Source organism: Myotis yumanensis, unplaced genomic scaffold, assembly GCF_028538775.1.
Source record: "Myotis yumanensis isolate MYYU_CA2020_CCGP unplaced genomic scaffold, mMyoYum1.0.hap1 SCAF_1, whole genome shotgun sequence".
Classification (NCBI taxonomy): Eukaryota; Metazoa; Chordata; class Mammalia; order Chiroptera; family Vespertilionidae; genus Myotis; species Myotis yumanensis.
The window spans coordinates 118,212,031-118,225,331 of record NW_027223752.1 but is presented as its reverse complement, the minus strand read 5'-3'; the positions used below and the strand labels follow the sequence as shown (position 1 = coordinate 118,225,331).

Sequence of the window (13,301 nt, the reverse complement as noted above, 5' to 3'; positions counted from 1 at the left end):
ATTTATATCAATATGCCTGGTTTTGACTCTGTTATTTTAATTTGCATGTCATATTTTAAACCACAAAGTATTGTAAGTAGCCAACTAGATAAAAATGTGCTGGTGAAGAGACAAAGAAAGCCCTATGTTTTAACTTGATTTGACAGTAACTGTAGAATTTGCCTCCTTATTTTGTAATAAACTAATATGTGCTTGGATAAATGTTGCCAAATTGCTCTCCAAAATTTGCATCTGATTTGCAGACTCTTTTACAGTGTATGAGAACGTGTTTTCAGGAACCTTCAGCAAGGAGTGTAGGGATTAAGGGTTTCCAAGGTCTCTGATCTTTATTATTAGGCAAATAGATTTGTTGTTGTTCTTATTTTCACCTGTAGTTCTTTAATTATGAGTGAAGTTGAGCACTTTTGGCTGCTTGTATTTCTTTTTTAGTCAATTGTCTCTCCCTGGCCCTTGTCTACCTTTCCTACTTGGATGTTCATCTTTTTCTTATTTGTTTTTAATAATGTTTTAAGCATTAGGAAATTTGTGTCTGCTTATTTTAAATATATGTGCTATGAATTAGAAATGATCTCATGCTACCTGATTTCAAATGTTGAAGCAGTTTCCTCTTTACGACTCACCCTCCAAACTGAACTTCCTTCTGTGTGGCCTTGGCCTCTCCCAGGGGAGCCCTTCCATGGCCAGCTGCTCCCGGAGGGGAGGAGTCAGGAGGCGGGAGAAGAGAAGGAACAGACTGAGGAGAAGGAAGGCTTGCATGGTGGGGCACCAGAAATATTCACTTCAGAATCTACGCAGACCTTCTCAGCCAGGCGTCCAGATAGATTTTCTTCCCACTGGCCGGGCAATTTGGTGCTACCAGCACCACAGCCCCCACGACGAAGCCGAGATCACAACTGGAAACAGCTTGGGACCACGGAGTGCTCCACGACCTGTGGGAAAGGTGAGGTGTGGGCTTGCAGGGCCTCTGTGAACCAGGAGACAGGTGTGTGTGTTGGGGAGGCAGCGGGCAGGGGGCGGAAAGGGGCAGGGACATGAGCCTGGCCCTGCAATGGCTCACCAGTGTGAGGTTGTGTGGGGGCGGGTCTCCAAGATCACCCTCAGGTTGGACTTATGAGACAGGAAAGCTGCTGTACTCGTGGTTACAACTTATTACAATGAAAAAATATATAGGTTAGAATTGGCAAAGGAAGACAGAAAGCTAGAGATAAACACATCGAGGCCAAAACCTTTTTGGCGAGGACCATGACACGATAGAGATAAGCAGTATGAAAGTTAATTGACACAGGAACCCAAGATCAAAATGTATTTTTACTGAAATAGTCTGCCATTTAGGTTATGGTGTGATGCCTGTTGCAGGAACCAGATACACTCAGAACCAGGTAGAAACAAGGGAAAGTTATAAAAAGGATAAAAATGGTTGTCATGTGGTTTTACATCGAGGGTGGCATGTGTAGATTCTCCTCCATTTCATGTCTTTAAAAATAGCCTGGCCCAGCCGCCCAGGAGGGTGAGATGTGGCCCTCTCTGGGGATGGTCAGACATTGCTTTGTGGACATAAGGATGAGGACAAAAGCATGTGCCGTTAGCCAGCTCACCCTCATGCTGCTCATGCAGCCTGTTCACCAGATGATGCCACTTACTCATCCAGGAGGCCATTCAGCAGGTCCCGTCTGTTCTGTACCAGATGTGATGCTGGGACCTGCATCTAAAGGTTCTGCTTATCTTGCCTGCCTCAACACCACTCCAGTCTTCATGGTTCACGCTGAAATAAAATCTACCACCCTTACTGTTCTCTGGTATCTGGCGGGCACTTCACCATCTAGCTCGGACATCACCTCCTCTGTGAAGCCTGCCTGATTCTGTCAGGCAGAGGTAGGCACTTCTTCCCTGGACCCCACGGCAATTTGGGACACAGTTCTTTTTGTCCCAGCTCTGCTTGGCTTGGCTGTCTCCATGAGTGTACACTTTTCAACCTCTACAGCTGGTATCATACCAAGCACACAGTAGGTGCTCCTCAAGTGCTTCTTGAATGAATGGCTATATATCTATATATCAGCTATTAGAAAAGATATAAGGGTAGCATTTATATCTTCATTGCATCCTGGATATACAAATCTGTTATTACCTTTGCCCATGTTCTATCAGTAACATAAAGAATGTGGATTTATGTATTCAAAACTGAAGAAGCTCTTTTTCTAGATTTCCATATTATTATTTTTTTAATACATTTTATTGATTTTTTACAGAGAAAAAGGGGGAGAGAGAGTTAGAAACATTGATGAGAGAGAAACATCGATCAGCTGCCTCCTGCACAGCCCCTGCTGGGGATGTACCTGCAACCAAGGTACATGCCCTTGACCAGAATCGAACCTGGGACCCTTCAGTCCGCAGGCTGATGCTCTATCCGCTGAGCCAAACCAGTTAGGGATCCATATTATTTTTATTCATGCTCTGAGATAGCCTTTCTCCTTTGCATTGTGGGGACACACACACTTCACCTACACACTCAGTGCCTAACATGACATGCTCATCCTCTTTATCCTGGTAAACTGCACTGGAAATAGAAGAAAAACAGAGATGTCTTATTCCTCTAACACTCCCTTCTTGCCACCCCCTACCCCCTTTTTTCTCCCATGTGACAAATGGCAGTAGCCCATGGATGGCCCTCCTTTGCTCCCTTGAAGGTTTGCTCCCAGACATCAAAAGCCTCAGTCAAAGTGAAGGGCAGGTGAGGCGCCGTGAATGCACCAAGCGCTTAGCTCATCTCACGGACGCAGCAGTAGTGATAAGAGTGTCGTGACAAGAAAGTCTGAGCCTGCCAGCGCTGTCCAGCTCTTTTCTGGACGCCCAAGTCCATTCCCCTTGTGACCTCATCATTCGTCCCCACACTGACCCTCTCCCAAACTCCTCTCCAGCCCTTCACACGTTTCTATGCCGTCACATTAAAATTTCCCTTTCTGTAAATGTCAGCATCATGACATCATCATCGCAGAAGGGGCCCCGTCACGGGCATTCAGGTGTGGCCTGTACTCCGTCCAGTCATTGGTAAGACCTCTATCTGGTCAAACTCTTGGCCTGATTGGTTGGCACCTGGAGTTCCACACTGGAGTTATTTATTTTCTTCTTGCTCCTTATTTTGTCCATCTCTCCATAATGCCTTACTGACCTCTGCCTGTGGTACAGTGCCCTGTCCAACTTAATGTACTTCTGTTTTGATCAATACATCCAACATATAACCCAACCAAACTGATCCCAGGTTCTTCCTGCTGCCTGAAGCCCAGTCAGCACCTGACCTCACCACCCTGTTCCTGCTTGAATGGCATGCTGGAACAGTGAAGAGATGGCCAGGTTTCTCCCTTTCTGCAGAGATCAAAATTGACCCAAAGAAAGAAACCATCGTGGTCACTGGAGTCAAGAATTATAGATCTGGTATTTTCTCAACATCAGAGAAAGAGGGAGAGCCTCCGACTTTATTTCCTCGGCTAAACGTTGGAGCTGGACCATGGACAAGTGTACTGCAAAGGTGGTGAGAGGGTGGGGAGGGCAGCCGAGGCCATGTGCAAACAGCCCAAGCAGGACACCTCTTTGCAAGACACAAAGTCCAAGTCCATATCCTTTTCCCTAGAAATACTAAATCTCCCTCTCACTTGAATGCCAAGTGGTTGGGGTAGTTTCTATTTCCAACCCACAAACTTATAAGTAGAAAAGTAAAATTCAAGTGGTCTGAAGGGAAAGGGATAGGCTAAAAAATAAGACTTTTACTTAATCCCTTAATAGCTGAGTCCCAATGGATACCCTTAAAGCCATGCACTGAATCTATGCACCTTTTAACTGAGAACAACGTGCTTAATGTTTGTTCACTTTAATTGAAGGTCCTTCTTAAATGGAAGCAGATATATCGCTGGACCAAACTTAATTCCACAAAAGTTTTTGCTTCCTATTAATTTTACAATCAATACTGCTTTTTGCTCAACTAATAACGATGCTTAATTGGAATGTTATTATAAATAATGGTCTCAAGTTATAGCCACATAGTAAATTTTTACTGCCAGAGTACTTTAAGCGAGTGTGTGTTTCAGATTCAAAACTGTCTTACAAACTGTCCAGTTTTTTACAAAACTACCCTCTGGCTCAATGTCACACAAGACCAGCTTAAAGAGGCAGTGAACCACTGCTCATGGCTGACGAAACATTGAGACACATATTAAAAATTATTCCTCTAACTACAATTAAAATTGTAGCAAGCTGGCAGTTCAGAAACTGTAAATGCCTGGCCACTCGCAGCAGAGCCGAGACCGAGCTATAGAATAAGGCTAGTGCTCTGGGGGCAGGAACTGTGTGGCAGCCCCGCCTGGGAGGTGGTCAGCTCTTTGTAAGAAGCCTCCCACTCTCCCCGAAGCTGGGGTGCAGGTTCAGCTGGTCACATTTCTCACTTTGTAAACTTTCCTTCTTGATACTTCAGTGCTGCCACCAGGGGGTAGCAAAGAGAGGAAGGCAGAATTGCGAATTGGCAGGTTTTTTAGTTGTTTTGAGAGCTAGAAATTCCACTTAACAAATAGATTTATAAATTTTAAGACAATGAAACTAGGCTGTGTAGGTGTGTGTTTTTAATATAAAAATCTGAGGCAGTTAGTATGATTTTTTAAGCAAAGTAGTAAAAATAAATATTAGACCGCTAACAAATATTCATTCAACAAACTTTCATTGAACACCTACTACTCTGCTGGGTACTGGGGATACAGAGATGCCCAGAACTAGTGCTGTCCCTCAGAAGCTCACTGTCTCATGGAAGCAGACATATACTCTTAAATAACTAAAATACCACTGGACCAGGACTTTAGAGTAAAGTGTCAAATGCCTTACATAGGGGAAGCCAGCTGTGCTTCTAGTCTTTCTTGAATCTTCTTTTTTCTCTGCTCCAGCCTAACTATCTCTTAAACATATCTGGTGCTTGCAGGCCAGTTTGTCGGGCACTTTTGTTCTAGCTCAGCGACTTGGACAGCCCCCTCCCTTCAAGACCCAGGTGCTTTGATGTCTCCAGAAAACCTTCAAGAAGTTATCGTTTGTGCTTATTTTATAATCTCTCCTCGGCACAGTGATATAAAAAACTATTATGGAAATTGGTTTATATCTGCCTTTGAGCATTTCAAACCATGTTCACCAATAGACTGTAAGCTCTTTGAGGGCAAGAACGATTCCTACTTTCCCCTGCACCCACAATGCTGAGCAAAGCCCTTGCGTGGGAATGTGCGTGTGGATTGTTCTGTTTCTGTCGCCTCTTCATCAGCACTTGGGTCTTTGTGCATCTCCACCACAGACCAACATTCAGGTGTGCGGACTGCCCTTCAGATGTTGTCGTTGTCTTTCTAGGATCGCAGTACCCCATTTTTCGCTGTGTGCACAGAAACACTCATGAAGAGGTTCCCGAGAGCTACTGTGACTCCAGCACGAAGCCCACCCCCGAGGAGGAGCCCTGCAGCATCTTCCCTTGCCCAGCCTTGTAAGACGCCCTCTCTGCTTCCATCCCCATTATCACGTCTCTTCTGGTTGCTTGTGCGTAGGACCTTGGTAGCAGATATAATCTCATTTTTAAATCAGTCTACATCTGATTTAGAAACATGAGACTTGGTCTTTGCATAAGATGCAGTCTGTTTAGCAAGAGCACCTGTCTTTCAGGATCAACACAGGAGTCTGTAGCCTTTAGCAGGTCAGCACACTCCCAGGAGCCCACCCTTTTGGGAATTAGAGCAATTAGGGTTTCGCCTGACAAGGAAAACAGAGGGAAACAATGAACTACAATCCAGTGTAGTCAGTGCCGGAGGAGAGCTGTGTACAGAGAGAATAATGAAAGGCACACCACATCTGCCCGGAGAAACCAGAAAGAGCCCCTCAGAGAGGCCTTGGACTGGTTCTTGAATCACACATAGGACACTTTCAGGAGAACATGGGGAAAGGGCCCAAAAGGTGTCGAAACTTAATTCTCAAAGTAATAAAAACATATTCTCATCTGAACACCTGATGAGCAGGGTGGCACAAGGAGGAAATATGAGACTGATGTGTAAATAGTTCATGAAAAATAAAGAATGCTGGGCTCAGATTTCTAATTTAGTTCCAAAATGGGTTAATGTCCTACAAGGTAATGAAACTAGCTTTGGAGTTTGTTTATGTGGGGTTTTCTACTAGATACATTTGTACCTTCTCAATTTTCTTAAGTTGCATGTACTCACTGGCAAATAGCATGTGGGACAAACTAATTTCTTTACAGAGTCGGTGGCCCGTAGGTAGACTGGTAAGCAGTGCCCTGGGAGTCGGGTCACCCACGAGGATTCTGATGGTTCTGTGTAAGGCAGCTCAGAGCCTGCCCTCTTCCTGCTGACTGAAGCGATCTGTCCCTGCCCCTCTCTCCTTCCTGAGCCAGCTGGGACATCGGGGAGTGGTCCGAGTGCAGCAAAACCTGCGGCCTGGGCATGCAGCATCGCCAGGTTCTGTGCCGCCAGGTGTATGCCAACCGGAGCCTGACGGTGCAGCCCTACCGCTGCCAGCACCTGGAGAAGCCCGAGACCACCAGCACCTGCCAGCTCAAGATCTGCAGTGAGTGGCAGATCCGGACAGACTGGACCTCGGTACGTGGAGGGGGGCCCTGCTCTGGAGCACCCCCTCCAAGGCCCACACTTCCCTCCTGCCTCCCCCTCCAAGACCTGACTTGGAAGGACCCTGAGTCCCCCAGGAGAGAACCTGTCCGCGGGCTCTGGGCGGCCACCTTTATAAACCGTAGCATGTGCCATAGCTCGATAGAGTTAAAGCCAGCGTGTCACCACAGCCGACTCGACTGGAGAGCCCAGGGGAGCCATGTGCAAAAGCTCGTCATGGTGGAGGGAAGGTTGGCAAATTCTGGTAGAGTCGTCTCCTCCCCATCTTCTCTCCCATTCTCTAGATGACAGAACAGAGGCTCAGATGGACAGAGCAGGCAAGATATCAAAGAAGGTCTTAGCGAAAGGGCCTGTGAAATGATCAGGGCTGGGATTCTGAGATAGCATTGAATGCGGGGGACCTAGCAAGTCGGGGAGTCTCCCCAGCCCTCTGCTTAGGGGGCAGGTGACAAGAGGGCGCCCGAGCTGATGCTGCCCGCCCGCTGACAGCTTGCTGTGTTGCAGTGCTCCGTGCCCTGTGGAGTGGGGCAGAGGACCCGGGACGTGAAGTGTGTGAGCAACATCGGGGACGTGGTTGACGACGAGGAATGCAACATGAAGCTCCGGCCCAATGACGTTGAGAACTGCGACATGGGGCCCTGTGCGAGGAGCTGGTTCCTCACCGAGTGGGGTGAGAGGGTGAGTGTGGTGGCAGCGGAGTGGGGTTTCTGGAGGGAGGGGTGGTGGAGGGGGAAGAGGAGGGGAGAGGAATCTGCTGGGCTAAGGGTGGGAGCGGGTGTCACAAGGTGCCCCCCAAAACATACAAAGATGAATTACTAGCCCAGAATCCCAAGGGTAATTTCTGACTCGGGGGGAAAGGCCCATAAATGAACTACCGCAGGCTTTCTATCCTGTGAATCTCCACGGTGCTTCCAAGTATCGGTGCCTCTGGATCACCGGGCACCTTGTTACACAGAATCTGGTCAGCAGGGGCGGGCTGGCCCGGATCCTGCATTTCTAAGGAGCTCCTGATGGTGCCACGGCTGCAGGTCTTAGGAGGTACCCTGAGCTCCCAAGCCTTCCCCCCAATGTCATGTGAGCCACCGACAGTGCAGTATGTCCAGCTGGGAGGAGTAAGGGGCACATCAGAGGATGGGGCCCATCCACCCTGTTGGTTGATTCCAGCTGGTCAGCATCCACTCTGACTGGTCAGTGCTCACTGTGGACCAGCTGCTGAGTATTCTGGACATCACCCTGCAGGTGTTCACATGGGTTTCCTTCACAGCCTCCCTCTCAGCACAATAAAACAATCCACGCCGTGGGGGTGCTGCTGGGAAGGAAAGGAAGAACAAACCTGTAAATGCAGCCTTCACTCCACATTCAGAGATCCCCCCAGAGATTCCCATCAGGTGGTTTATCTCCTCGTGGCAAACAGCCCCTGCCCCTTAGCCCCAAGACAGTCCCCAGAGAGAAAGGGCCTTTAGGGAAAGCACTGAGCCCTTAGGGTGAGCAGCTCACTGTGCCTCCCGGCCCAGCCCTGGACTCTAACACACCAAATTAGCCATCAGGAAGGTGCTAACCAAAGGTGTCCATTGACTCAGACCTCTGCCCCTAAGGCTGAGTCCAGCAGAGCTGCAGGGTTCTGTTTGTGTACCCTCCCCCCCCCCTTCCCCTCCTAGCAAGCACATGGCTCCTGGCCTTGTGGACGCAGTGCTGGGGGGTGTCAGGGGTCACTTTGAGCACCTCCCTTGCAGCATAAGGAGTCCTTGACAGCGTCCCTGACATAAGTCTGATCCCTTTGTCAGAAATTCCCTGTGTGTTGAACCAATGACATCAGCTTCTTGTACAACCCAGTGTCAGGTTTCCTTCCACATTGAACCCAAGTTTTTCTCGCCAGCTCCCAGCATGCCCTGTCAGAAGTGTGTGTGTGCACTGTCCTTACACTGCAGACCACAGGTGCTGGGGAGCCCCTCCCACTCTTTCTCCAGGCTAAACATTCCCACTTCCTCCAACTGATTTTGTCTTTCCAGATTTCTAGCCAGAATTTGTTTGTACTCACAATAAACCTGCCTAATTTAGTGTATAAGCAAATTAATGAAAACAATGCTACTGGGCCTTCTTTTTATATTGGAAAGATGTTTTTGAAAATAGTTCATTTTTCTGCTCATACAGTAATATAAACTATTATAAAGAATATGAAAAGAATCTCAAAGTATACCTATAATCTCTTCAATCTAACAATTTAAGACTTTTAAGCTCTACTGACAAGCTTTTTTCAACTCATACATACTTTGCATACATAGTATTTATATATATATCTTAAAGATATAATAATATATGTATAATTTGTTAACCTGATTTTTTTCACTTTTGTATTGTAAACATCTTAATGGGATTAAAAACATTAAAAGCATGTTTTTTAATTAGAATAAGATATTGTATTATTATTATAATTGAACTAATAATGCCCTATTTCTAAATGATTGAGGATATTTTTTGCTAATTTTTTTACTATTTTTAATAATATTTCTGTAAATATTCTTTTTTTTATTGATTTCAGAGAGGAAGGGAGAGTGAGAGAGAAAGAAACATTAATGATTAGAAAGAATCATTGATTGGTTGCCTCCTGCATGCCCCACACTGGAAATCAAGCATGCAACCCGGGCATGTGCCCTGACCAGGAATGGAACCATGACCTTCTGGTTCATAGGTCAACGCTCAACCACTGAGCTCAGTAAATATTCTTATGTATAAATCTTTATATGCACTTTTCTTTGTTTTCCTAAAATAATGTTTAGGAAGTAGAATTATTTGACCAAATGCTGTGAACTCCTTTAGAACTCTTGACATATTTTGGCAAATTTCTCTCCAGGGGATTATTTCAATTCAGACTCTCCCAAGCAGCAACTGAGATCGCTTTTATAATTCTTTTATTTCACTTATTCTTTACCGTTTTTAATTCCATCTCTCTACATTTGCCATGCTCTGAAAAAAGCACTGGGCTCAGAATGACCTGTGTACAAAGAAAAAAGCAACTATGTGGAGGAAAACTGCAATGTTTCATTCCTCTGTGTGTCTCCCATATTTCCTTAGAACAGTAAAACTCTACAAGTAAATTTACACACTAGCTATTTTCCCTCCAATAAAGACTCTCTGCTTTGTATTTTAACTAAGTACTTGTTGGATCTAACCCTTGTCTTAGAATTCCAAATAGAGCAAAGAATGAGCACTTTATTCTTCCATTTAGAGAACTTCTTTGGAAAAGATGTGTTAAGCCATGTAAGTGTCCTATGCATGATATAAGTAAGTTTGCTTTATCGACCCCCAAAATAGATCACTGTTCCTGATTGTTTTGAGTAGATGAGTGGGAAGGGGTGCTATTGTGTTTAAGGAGGGGAACTGCTGTTGGCACCCTTTTCTCAGGAATTATTTCTTATGAGACCCTGAGCAAGCTGCTGGCTCCCTGCCTCTCCGTTTCCTCCTCTGTCACATTGCTGAGTGAGCATGAGGGAATAACCTTTGAAACTATGACCTAGATGAGACTGGCATGCCAGGAGGGTTTCCTGTGGGCTGCTTTCTTCTTCCTGTCAACATAAAGCCTCCATCAAACCCCAAACTGGGGAGGAGACCAAGATGGCGGCGTAGGTAAACACCGGAGACCGCTGCCGCAAACAACCATTTCAAAAATACAACTAAAAGACTGAACGGACATCACCCAGAACCACAGGAAGGCTGGCTGAAGAGAGACTCTACAACTAGAAGGAAAGAGAACAGCAAATCGAGGCTCAGAGGCGGCGCAGTGTGGAAAATACAAAGGTACCGAGGTGCGCGCGCAAAGCGGGCTGGTGGCTGAGGGCGCGGTTGTCGTTTTCGGTCGGGAGTGAGTCTCAGACTCTGGGCTCCAGATCCGGGCGAGTCTCTAGGGACCCAGACTCAAACGGGAGAAGCGGGATTATCCGGCATCAGTTGGAACCTGAGGGCAGCTTTCTCTCCGAGGTTTGCAGCGGCTGCCGGGGTTCTGAGAAGCAGAGCCTCTGGGAACAGGACTGAGCGTGGCCATAACTGCTCCCTCCGCCCACCCTGTTGAGCCCGCCCCGCCCAAAGCCTGCGCACAGCCATTTGCCGATCGCCTCAGGCAAAGGCTGGATTAGCGCCTCCCCAGAAGGCAGACGTTTTCCATACAGCTGATTCCTATAGCCAGTCGGCCTGGCGGTCAAATCCCTCTAGTGTTAACTACAACAATTAAGGCTTGGCTAGAATAAGACTGCGCACAGAGACCACAAGGGGGTGCACCAAGAAAGCATAAAAGATGCGGAGACAAAAAAACATGACAGAAATGGAGGATATGGAGCTAAGAATCGCAATTTTGAGGGCTTGCCATAAATTTGTGCAGAGCCTCACGAAAACTAATGAGACCCTCGATGCTACGATAAAGAAATTAGAAAGTAAGCATACACGGGCTGAAATAAAGAATATTATACCCAATAGCAGACCAGAGGAGCACAAGAATCAAACCAAAGATTTGACAAAAAACACCCAATTGGAAAAGCAAAATGAAAAAAGAATCCGAAAGTGTGAAGATAGTGTAAGGAGCCTCTGGGACAGCTTTAAGCGGACTAATATCAGAATTATTGGAGTGCCAGAAGATGAGAGACAGCAAGATATTGAAAACCTATTTCAAGAAATAATGGCAGAAAACTTCCCCCATCTGGAGAAAGAAATGGACTTACAGGTCCAAGAAGCGCAGAGAACCCCAAACAAAAGGAATCCAAAGAGGACCACACCAAGACACATCATCATTAAAATGCCAAGAGCAAAAGACAAAGAGAAAATCTTAAAAGCAGCAAGAGAAAGAGGCTCAATTACCTACAAGGGAATACCCATACGACTGTCAGCTGATTTCTCAACAGAAACTTTGCAGGCCAGAAGGGAATGGCAAGAAATATTCAAAGTGCTGAATACCAAGAACCTACAACCAAGATTACTTTATCCAGCAAAGCTATCATTCAGAATTGAAGGTCAGATAAAGAGCTTCACAGATAAGGAAAAGCTAAAGGAGTTCATCACCGCCAAACCAGTATTATATGAAATGCTGAAAGGTACCCTTTAAGAAGAGGAAGAAGAAGAAAAAGGTAAAGATACAAATTATGAACAACAAACATGCATCTATCAACAAATGAATCTAAGAATCAAGTGAATAAATAACCTGATGTACAGAATGAACTGGTGATTATAATAGAATCAGGGACATAGAAAGGGAATAGACTGACTATTCTTGGGGGGGAAAGGGGTGTGGGAGATGCGGGAAGTGACTGGACAAAAATCATGCACCTATGGATGAACACAGTGGGTGGGGAGTGAGGGTGGAGGGTGGGGTGGGAGCTGGAAGGAGGGGAGTTATGGGGGGAAAAAAGAGGAACAAATGTAATAATCTGAACAATAAAGATTTAATTTAAAAAAAAAAAAAAAAAAAAACCCCAAACTGATGGGGTTCTGAGAGCCTGGGGTTAGTGAACACATGGAGATGGGGGAGAGTGATGAACCTGGAGAGGGCATGGAGGCTCGGCACCCCTTCCCACATGCCTTTTCCTGTGCTTCTCTTCCATCTGGCTGGTCCTGGGTTACATCTTTGTATAATAAACTGGCAAAATGTTTCTCTGAGTTCTGTGAGCTGCTGTAGCAAAACAATCAAACTGAGAAGAAGAGCCTTAGGACCCTTGGATTTTTAGCCAGTTGGTCAGAAGTACAGGTAAGAAACTGGACTTGGGATTGGCTGCTGAAGTTGGGGGTGGGCAGTCACCTGTGGAGTCTAATGCCTCCAGGTAGTGTCAGAATGGAGTTGAATGGCAGGACACCCAGCTGGTGTCAGAAAATGGCTTGATGGTGTGGGGACCCCGCACACACATTGAAATTGGCACCAGAATACCAAGAGTAGCCTGTTGTCCGATTTAAAATTAATTGGTCTCTGCCTAAGTAAATCGAGATTGTAGACTCAATCTGAACCTTCTCTCAAACGTCTAGGGCCGTGGTCGGCAAACTGCGGCTCGCGAGCCACATGCGGCTCTTTGGCCCCTTGAGTGTGGCTTAGGAGTACCCTAATTAAGTTAATAACAATGTACCTACCTATATAGTTTAAGTTTAAAAAATTTGGCTCTCAAAAGAAATTTCAATCGTTGTACTGTTGATATTTGGCTCTGTTGACTAATGAGTTTGCCGACCACTGGTCTAGGGTAATATGTATAGTTTTTCTGACTTGATGACTCACCTTAAAAACATCCTTGCAGCTACTTTTTAAAAATTTATTTTTATTGTTGAAAGTATTACAGATGTTCCCCTTTCTCCCCATTAACCCCCTCCAGCCCGCACCAGCCCCCACCCAGGCCTTCACCACACTATTGCCTGTGTCCATGGGTTATGCATATACGGATATTAAAAGTAGCTGAAGAACTTTTAATTGAGGATGGGGCTTATTAGATTCAGGCTTCATTTACTTTTTAGTTCTGCAAATCAATGGCAGGTTTAAAAATTTGTGCAATTTTTAATCACAACAGAGAAAAAAGTCTTTTAGAAAGTCCACCAGCCTCAATTTTCTAGCACCTAATTTCTAAGTATGTTTTCCAAGAGAAGAAATAAGTAAAGATATTGAGTTATTTAAATTGTGAAAGATGATGC

General features: G+C 45.6%; 1 protein-coding gene across 1 annotated transcript in view; it reads left to right on the top strand.

Annotated features, from left to right (window-relative positions):
* THSD4 (thrombospondin type 1 domain containing 4) overlaps positions 1-13,301 on the top strand; it is a 606,437-nt gene that overhangs the window by 568,469 nt on the left and 24,667 nt on the right. The window contains exons 11-14 of the mRNA XM_070431140.1: positions 665-940; positions 5,371-5,500; positions 6,419-6,623; positions 7,155-7,328. Of these exons, the coding sequence (XP_070287241.1) occupies positions 665-940; positions 5,371-5,500; positions 6,419-6,623; positions 7,155-7,328 (785 nt within the window). The remainder of the gene's footprint in view (positions 1-664; positions 941-5,370; positions 5,501-6,418; positions 6,624-7,154; positions 7,329-13,301) is intronic.